This window comes from Triticum aestivum, chromosome 2B, assembly GCF_018294505.1.
Source record: "Triticum aestivum cultivar Chinese Spring chromosome 2B, IWGSC CS RefSeq v2.1, whole genome shotgun sequence".
NCBI lineage: Eukaryota > Viridiplantae > Streptophyta > Magnoliopsida > Poales > Poaceae > Triticum > Triticum aestivum.
In genome coordinates this window covers 779,205,777-779,215,687 of record NC_057798.1, presented here as the reverse complement: position 1 = coordinate 779,215,687, position 9,911 = coordinate 779,205,777, and the positions used below count along the sequence as shown (strand labels likewise).

General features: G+C 47.4%; 1 protein-coding gene and 1 pseudogene across 1 annotated transcript in view; one reads left to right on the top strand and one right to left on the bottom strand.

The window, feature by feature from the left end:
- Positions 1–5,293: 5,293 nt before the first annotated feature.
- Positions 5,294–5,432, bottom strand: LOC123047857 (uncharacterized; annotated as a pseudogene).
- A 4,314-nt stretch (positions 5,433–9,746) lies between these two features.
- Positions 9,747–9,911, top strand: part of LOC123047347 (uracil-DNA glycosylase, mitochondrial) — a 4,959-nt gene continuing 4,794 nt past the window's right edge. Inside the window, exon 1 of the mRNA XM_044470874.1 lies at positions 9,747–9,911. Within this exon, the coding sequence (XP_044326809.1) occupies positions 9,801–9,911 (111 nt within the window). The 5' untranslated portion in view covers positions 9,747–9,800.

The following is a 9,911-nucleotide window of genomic DNA, read 5'->3' as shown; positions in this document are numbered from 1 at the left end:
CAGCCCGGTCGCGCCGGTGCGCCGGCTTCTTCTCCGGCCAGATCCGGCCAGGGGCCGGCCGGATCCGCCCTCCCCGGCTGCCCGGACCTCTCCCTCGACGCCGACCGCCATCTCCTTCTTCTCCGGCCGCCGGCGCCTCAGATCCGGCGAGATCCCGGCCATCCTCGATCTCCGTGCCGCGGTTGACTTTTTCCCCGGGGTGAGAAAACTACCAAGTCCCCGATTCTGCAGTAATTTTCATGCCATGTTCGTCATGCCGTATCTCTGCATCCGTTGCTCCGTTTCGAGCGTGTAATATGCCAAATTGTTCGCCACGACGAGCACATCATTTTATTCCATTGCATCATATTTATTTTAGGTCATCTTGATGCCTGAATCATCGTTGTAAGAGAGCTTCATGATGTTTTCTGCTGTCTGTTATCAGAACGAGCTCTTTTGTCATTTTTGCCATGATTGATGTGTGCATCCTATGAGGTTGATGTCTATATGTATTTTGAACTATGTCATGTCTTCTTTATAGAGGTGCTTACCATGTATATTTGTGATCAATGTGGTGACTAGCACAAGCATGCAAACTAGGCATCGTGATGTTGCTGATTTTAGTCCCTGTTCTGCTGTTATTTTCATGCCATGTAAACTTGATGCTACAGAGAGATCCATGCATATTTTGAGATACTTCAGTAAGGATGTTTTGAACATATGGTTATGCTCTATCCATCCTGCCCTTGTTTGCATTTATGGAGTAGTCTAGCATGTCATTTGAGTGCTCTACTTTTGCTTCAAAATGTTTCCTGACAGATTGTTTACATGTTATTCAATTTTATCAAGGTTGCTATAGTTGATCCTTGCATGCTATGGACTTGTTCTTGACTTGATTTGTTTCACAAACTTGTCTTCTTGATGATGCTATGCTTATCTTGTCATGCAATGACTTGTAGTGAGTGAATCGAGCTTGTTAAGTAGGATACATGATGTTGCTGTTTTGCTAGGCTGAATCTGTTATTTCGTGATGCTATATAAACATGTTGCTACTAATCATTCTGTGCATAATCTGGAGATGTTCTATAAACATGTTTTGATCTACATGTCATGTTCTATCCATCAATGCCCCTGGTAGCATTTATAGCTTGTTGTAGCTTGTTCATTTCTTGCTCCAAAGTTGCTTGATAATGTTGTTGTCAGCTTGTTAACATTAAGTTCAGTTGTTTACATGTGTTTTGCTAGTGTTCCATGCACCCTATGAACTTGCTATTGCCATGCTTAGCTTCACAAATATGTCTTCTTACTGTTGGTTGCATTGCCATGCCATGTTTTGCTCTGTAGTGAGTTGCACAAGCTCATTAACATGCCTTCATAATTCTGTTTCTGCCATGTTTGAATCTGTATTATAACTTGCTATGTTTACGTGGGTGCCATCATATTTTCTGATCCTTTTTGGCTTATGGTCAGTAAAGGACTTTCGATCTATGCATTTAGTAGTATCATGCCATGCCTTTGTTTGCCATGATAAATTCCTGTAACATGTTGTTTGATAGCTCTAAACATTGCATCGTGATATTATTCTCTGCAAAGTCTGAAATTGTTATAACTTGCAATCTTACCATGTGTGTTTGAGCATATTCTAGTGATTTCTAGAGATAGCTCAGTGTTCATGTTTTGTTGTGCTATACCTGTACATCATTCCCATGTCTTTTGTTTTCATATTGTGATGCTGTAGCATGTTGTTTTGATGCTTGCAATATGCCTAGTTGCTGTTTTGGACAGATTGTTGCCATAACTTGTTTCATGTGTGTGTGTTGAACCGTTGCTCCATTTTGAGTGTGCTCTATATGAAACTTGCTTGTTTTTTCATGTAGTTTCATATTATCATGTTGCATCCTTGTTTTGAGGTGTTTGCTTGATGTTTGAGTGCATTTTGCATCAATGCCATGTTTAACTTGTTTTGCTCATATCTTCTAGGCCGTAGCTCCGAACTAAATGAACTTTATATGTAACTTGACTATAATCTCGTGTAGATCATCTTTGTGCATCTTAACTTGCTGTTTAACAAATTGAACATAAGGTTTATTCAGATCTGGACCAATTTCGAAATATGTATACGAGGACTTACCGGAATTGTTATATGTTGTTCCCGGCCTCATTTAAACTTGCCTTGATGTGTTGTTCTTGTTTGCATCATCTATTGCCATGAGTAGATTCATGTAGTTTTGTCTTGCATCATGCTTGTTTGTGCATCATGTTCATGTGTGGTGTGCTTCTTTTTGATAGTTACCGTTTCGTTGCGATCGTGAGGATTCGTTCGTCTACGCTTGGTTCAGCTTCATCCGTTCGTCTTCTTCATGGATTCTTCTTCTTCCTAGCGGGATTTCAGGCAAGATGACCGCTACCCTGGATCTCACTACTATCATTGCTATGCTAGTTGTTTCGTTCTATCGCTATGCTGCGCTACCTATCACCTGTTTATCAAGCCATCCCAAATTGCCATGAACCTCTAACCTTTGACACCTTTCCCATGCAAACCGTTGTTTGGCTATGTTACCGCTTTTGCTCAGCCCCTCTTATAGCGTTGCTAGTTGCAGGTGAAGTTGAAGATTTCTCCATGGTGGACAGGATTTTGGTTGGGATATCACAATATCTCTTATATTATTAATGCATCTATATACTTGGTAAAGGGTGGAAGGCTCGGTCTTTTGCCTAGTGTTTTGTTCCACTCTTGCCGCCCTAGTTTTCCGTCATACCGGTGTTATGTTCCCGGATTTTGCGTTCCTTACGCGGTTGGGTGATTTATGGGACCCCCTTGACAGTTCGCTTTGAATAAAACTCCTCCAGCAAGGCCCAACCTTGGTTTTACCATTTGCCTCACCACCACCTATCCCTTTCCCTTGGGTCGGCCAACCCGAGGGTCATCTTTATTTTAGCCCCCCCCGGGCCAATGCTTGTCTAAGTGTTGGTCCAAACCGAGCGATGTCCGGCGCCCCCTGGGCAACCAGGGTCTATGCCAACCCGACATCTGGCTCATCCGGTGTGCCCTGAGAACGAGATATGTGCAGCTCCTATCGGGATTTGTCGGCACAGCGGGAGGCTTTGCTGGTCTTGTTTTACCATTGTCGAAATGTCTTGTAAACCGGGATTCCGAGTCTGATCGGGTCTTCCTGGAAGAAGATCTATTCCTTCGTTGATCGCGAGAGCTTATCATGGGCTAAGTTGGGACACCCCTGCAGGGTATAATCTTTCGAAAGCCGTGCCTGCGGTTATAGGCAGATGGGAATTTGTTAATGTCCGCTTGTAGATAACTTGACACCAGATCCGAATTAAAACGCATCAACCGCGTGTGTAGCCGTGATGGTCTCTTTTCGGCGGAGTCCGGAAAGTGAACACGGTTTCTGGGTTATGTTTGACGTAAGTAGGAGTTCAGGATCACTTCTTAATCATTACTAGTTGACGACCGTTCTGCTTGCTCTCTTCTCGCTCTTATTTGCGTATGTTAGCCACCATACTTGCTTAGTCGCTGCTGCAGCCTCACCACTTTACCCCTTTCTTTCCTATTAAGCTTTGCTAGTCTTGATACCCATGGTAATGGGATTGCTGAGTCCTCGTGGCTCACAGATTACTACAACAACAGTTGCAGGTACAGGTTATTTGATGATCATGACGCGAGAGCGATGTTACTTGTTTGGAGTTCTTCTTCTGCTTCTTCTTCGATCAGGGGATAGGTTCTAGGTCGGCAGCCTGGGCTAGCAGGGTGGATGTCGTTTGAGTTTTTGTTTGTGATTCATCTGTAGTCGGATGATGCTCTTATGTATTGTGATGTTGTATTCATGTGGCATTGTATGCCTTATGTACGTATCCCCATCTATTATGTAATGTTGACGTAATGATATCCACCTTGCAAAAGCGTTTCAATATGCGGGTCTATCCTTGGTGGGACCTTCGAGTTCCTTTTGGATAGGGTCGCATATTGGGCGTGACAAAGCATGAGCTAACAAAGAAAGACCAACTTCAACAATGTGCCGATGTTTACGCTCAGCAGAGCCATTCTATTGATGAGCATGAGGGCAAGATACATGATGGGCAATCCCAATGCTACGGAGAAAAGAGTGGAGTTTCTCATACTCCCCTCCCCAGTCACTTTGGACGGCAAGGATTTTTCTATCAAATTGGCGCTCAACAAGTTTCTGAAATTCTTGAAAAATAGAGAAAACCTCATATTTGTACCGAAGCAAATAAATCCAAGTGAACTTGCTATAATCATCGATAAAACTGACATAATATTTTTTTCGACCAAAAGAATCTCGGGCATGGCCCCATACATCACTGAAAATAAGTTCTAACGGAGCATGAGACACACTAGTTGACTTGGGATAAGGAAGCTGATGGCTTTTGGCACATTGACAAGCTTCACAGGCAGACTCACAAACTGGGCTAGGAGACAAAGAAAGTTTGTCTTTATTGACTATTTGTTTGACAATGATCGAAGATGGATGTCCTAATCGTTGATGCCACCATGCCAAAGAGGGCTTGATGACGGAGCAGGCTTGACGACGCTTGCGACCTAGTGCTCCGGATGGAATGGGGTAGAGCCCTCCAACGCATCTACCGTGATGAAGTAGTTCCCTCGTTGCCCGATCCTTGATGAAAAAATAACGAGGGTGAGTTTCAAAGAAAACATTATTGTCGGTGGCTAGTCGAGACATGGATGCAAGATTTTTGTCAGCTTGAGGGACATGAAGCACATCTCTAAGAACAAGATTGCGTCTAAGTGTACGGGAATTAATAGAACTTTGACCGATATGACAAATATCCATACCTCCACCACTAGCGGTGTGAATCTGATCGGCGCCATGGTAGCGCTCACGTAGGGCAAGTTGCTCGAGCTCGTTTGTAACGTGATCCGTAGCGCTGGAGTCGACGTACCAGACGCCGTCTCCACCCTGCTCACGCATGGCAGCAGCAACATGGCGATCCGCGGGAACAAAATCCTCGTCGTAGCGATGCCAGCAGTCAATCACCTCATGACCAGACTTTTTGCAGAGCTGGCATCGAGGGCGCGGGCGTGAAGGAGGGCGGCGGCCATTGTTGTTGTTGAAGCCGCCGCTGTTGTCGCTGTTGCTGTAGCCGCCCCCGCCATGGGGGCCAGAGCCCCCACCAGAGCGTGCGCCATCGCCAGGAGAGGCGCCGCGTCTGCGCCCGCCGTCGCGCTGCCCCTGGTGACCGCGCCCACGGCCGCGGCCACGAGAGGCGGAGTTGACGGAGGATTGCCACAGGTCACCACCATGGAGGAGGGTGAGGCGGGCATCAAAACTGAGAAGTTGGTTGTAGAGTTCTTGGACGGTGATGGGTTCCACCCTGGCGGCAAGTGCAGAAACCACCGGGTTGTACTCCATGTCCAAGCCGGCAAGGATTTTGGAGACAATCTCCGAATCAGAGAGGGCCACAGTCATGCTTACGACCTCATCAGTGAGACTTTTGATTTTACCAAGATAATCAGCCATGGACATGTTACCTTTCTTGAGGTTGGTGAGCTCGATGCGAGTGTTTATCGCTTGGGCTTGACTTTGTGCAGCAAACATGGCGTGGATTGTGCGCCACACCTCGGCTGGCGTCTGGAGCGTGGCGACCTGAGCAAGAATCTCACGAGAAAGTGAACCCATTAAGTATCCTTGGAGTTGTTGCCGATGTGCATACCAGAGGGATCTCGCAAAGTTGACGACTTGTTCTTCTTTGCCGTCCTTGGTGATGGTGAGGGTAGCCGGTGGTGGCGGGCTCGTCGCGTCGAGGTGGTGCTCCATCTGGGCGCCTCTGATCTGCGGGAGCACAATGGCCTTCCAGAGCAAGAAGTTGCCCCGCGTAAGCTTCTCTTGTGGTGGCGATCCGAGAGGGGTGGTGTTGTGGTTGGAGGAGGAAGATGATGCAAAGGTGGAGGATGAGGTGGTGGTGAGCGCACCCATGGTGCTTGGGATCATGGCTGCGGTGGTGGTGGACATAGTCTCGGTCGCGAAGGTAGCTAGATGCAATCTCTCTCGATTGGATGAGGAAGAGGCTCTGATACCATGTAAAAGTGTTTTGGAAAGCGTAGAACCCTTTGTCTCGGGCCGCATGTATATATTGGGCAAAGCCTTGGCATACAAGTTTACAGGAGGAGATCGATCAGATGGGATCGACCAGATCGGTCGTTACAGGGAGATCGAGAGGTAGAAGAAAGGATAGAACAGAATACAGAATTTAAACAAACTCTATCCCTATACAACTTCTACTACACGTATATTCCAACAGCGGCGGGTGACCCTCTGCCGATGGCGAGCAATGCCCAGGCAAGGGAGCCACCGGGAGCCAGATTCCCCCATGGTTTCTGCAGAGGATACGTGCAAGCCCCATAGCGTTATGTCCGCCGCTGCCGGTGGAGAAGAGACGTGAATGGGATGCTGCGACACAAAGGGTGGGAACAAGCATCACTGCAACGGCCACCATGGTCGTCGACGGCGGGGAGGGGAGCGTACCAGTGCAGGAATTGACTCCAATAACCTTAATCTCTAAGCCTAACGTGAATATCCATCCAATTCTAAAATTGCAATAATTGATTCATTTATTCGACGCATTCCCCAACTCAATGTGTAGCAGCTATTCAGGTTTTAGAGAGAAATAGTTGTAGATGACACTAAGGTGTGAGGATTTGCTTGGTTTCATAAGCAGAAAAATAACAAATGAATTGTCTTTGAATTGTAGGCAGTAGAGCATTCGATGAATTATCTTTGAATTGTAAGCTATAGATGACACTTAGTTAAGCTTGCGCACCTTTATCCTATGGATTTCACAGGGGAAGATTGGATGCATATCTCTTATCAAATTACACACTTCATTAATGATGTGGTTAGAGGAGAGGTTTAGAAAGGTCAAGAATATATATACCACCTTTTTATTATTATGCTAAGGTTGTTAAGATAAACAATAGTACTTATAACCTTGTTTATAAGCTTATGAAAATAGTTCTAGTCCTACTATAGTAGTAGGTGAAGGATGATGCTGTCATATCTCGCTCTCAAGATGACAGAGCGCATGGTCATGTTGTAGGTTTTCTTCTCTATTTTGTAATTTCTGTAATCTTTTGAGATATAGTTGCTATTGTGAATTTTGTATTTTGTATTTTGCATTTCCGTGAACAAACTGGCTTCTCTATTAGGGTGCAATTTTTTTTTTGAACACCCAATGTTGAATTTCTGAATCTGCCACTGTTGGAGGGCGGCTGGTCTACTTCAAGGAGAGCTCGATTCTTTCCTTAGTGCCTTTAACATGTGGACGATGTGGCTCTGTTTTTAACAGCAATTGTAACCCTAACTCTTCACCTTTTTCTTATTTAATATATGATATGCACGCTCGTGCATATTTGAAAAAAAGTTTTGATAAGTTTGTTCTCATATTTATATGACCGGTATTTTTGTGTAACTACCTGGGAAACAATCGCTGCAATTATCGCTCAATTGTAGCACCGATCTTAGTCGAGATTGAAGAGGTAGCTTAATCTTTTAACTCTTTTGTAGTTCAGCATTTAGCTAGATCAGTGACGCCGTACCAGCCTATTTTTGTGTCAAGCGTGCTTGCACATCGAAAGCCGGCTAGAACGAGAACCTTCATTCCTGATCAGCAGTCTCAAACGGACTGCCCTAGAAATGCTTTTGTTGGATAAGCTCTCAATGCATGACACACATCGTAGCTCGAGCTGGCACGCGGCCCGCCATTTTGTTTTTCTTCTTTTTGAGGGAAGCAACTAATTAACGAGCGCTTTTTCCAGAGCTTCGCAATGATCAGCGCCACTTGACGCACTCACAGCCATTCGCCACGTGTCGCGCTCTGGGCGCTCCCTCCGGATTTTATTTATTTTTATTTTTACGCACGCGTTTTCGGCTTTTTAAACGGTTTTTTTTACGTTTTGGTTTTCTACCGGTCTTCCCTAGCTTTTTGCGGAAAAAAATGCATTTTTTTTCGGGAGAGTCATGATTTTGTTTTGGCGAGAGGCACGGTTGTTCTTTCGCAAGAGGCACGGGGCGTGCCTCTTTCGGAAAGGGAAAACAACACGTTTTTTTTTCTTTCACGAGAGGCACGGTTTTGCTTCCGCGAGAGGCACGGACGTGCCTCTTTCGGAAAGGGAAAAGACGCGTTTTCTGTTTTTTTCTTTCGCGAGAGGCACGGTTTTGCTTCCGCCAGAGGCACGGTTGTGCTTTCGCGAGAGGCACGGGCGTGCCTTTTTCGGAAAAGGAAAAAAACACGTTTTCTATTTTTTTCTTCTTCCGCGAGAAGCACGGTTTTACTTCCGTGAGAGGCACGGTTGTGATTTCGTCAGAGGCACAGGCGTGCCTCTTTCGGAAAGGGAAAAAGACCCGTGTTCCCGGTTCGGTTTTTTCATCGGTTTTTTTCGTCCGATTTTTTCAAGAAAAAAAATTTCATCAAAACCTATCAACATGGGATCTAGTTTTGAAGATCTCGACGTAAGGAATCCAATGGCAAAAGCCGTTCGAGATTTGGACGCACGGTTTAAGAGATAAAACGTTTTGAATAAACGAATCTACGAAAAAAAGGAAAACTCCCAGGTTGCGACAAGTGACGCACATGCAGCGCGCCACTTGTCGCAACCTGGGGAAGTTGGATTGATTTCCGCAAGGAGTACTCCTTAATTAGTGATTTCGCTTTTTAAGGGAGCGGACCGAGCTCTGTGGGCTGGGCCAAGAGCTCCACGAAATGTCGTCGCTGGTCCCTCGAAGCGGAGGCCCATCGTTTCTGTTTGACAAAGCCTCTTGTCGAAACCATCCGACCTTCTTTCCGAGCGCAACCGAGCCCACCAATAACCCCGGTGCCCTGCCCACGACGGCGGCGAGCACCACCGCGGCGCCCAAAAAATCCCGCCGTCGCGCGCCCATTTCCTCCCCATTCCCGCCTCGCCACGCGCGCCCATTTCATCCCCTCCTACTGACCACGGCCTGCCGAAACCCCAATCGGAGCTCGTCCCCCGGAATCCCCACCCCCCATGGCGCCGTCGCCGCCCACCGCCCCCAAGACCATCGCCGACTTCTTCGTTCGCCCCGCCAAGCGCCTCCGCTCCGGCGCAGCCAAAACCGCCGTCGTCGTCCCCGTCGCCTCCCTCCCGCGAAAGACAGAAAACGCGTTTTTTTCCGAGAGTCACGCCCGTGACTCTCGCGAAAGCAAAATTGTGCCTCTCGTGGAAGCAAAACCGTGATTCTCGCAGAAAAAAAATATTTTTTCTTGACGCAAATTTTTTCTAAAAGTTAAGGAAGGCCGGTGAAAAACCAAAACGTCAAAAAAACCCAGAAAAAAAACCGTTTAAAAAGCCGAAAACACATGTGAAAAAATAAAATAAAAAAGAAAATCTGAAGGGAGCGCCAGAGCGCGACACGTGGCGGGCGGCCAAGAACGCGCCAAGTGGCGCTGATCGTTGCGAGCCTCCTGAAAGAGCGCTCGTTAACTAGTTGCTCTCATAGAAACGGGCGCCTTAAGCGCCGTTTAAGAAATGCCCGAAGCGGAGGCCCGTCGTTTCTGTGGCAAAGCTTCTTGGGCTCTCACTCTTATCGAAACCATCCGGCGTTGTTTCCAGGCCCAACCGAGCCCACCAATAACCCCGGTGCCCACGACGGCGGCGAGCACCGCACCGTGGCGCCAAAAAAATCCCGCCGTCGCGCGCCCATTCCCTCCCCCTTCCCGCCTCGCCACGCGCGTCCATTTCATCCCCTCCCACCGACCGCGGCCTCCCAAAATCCCCAATCGAAGCCCGTCCCCCGGAATCCCCGCCCCCCATGGCGCCGTCGCCGCCCACCGCCCCCAAGACCATCGCCGACTTCTTCGTCCGCCCCGCCAAGCGCCTCCGCTCCGGCGCAGCCACCACCACCGCCGCCGTCGTCGTCCCC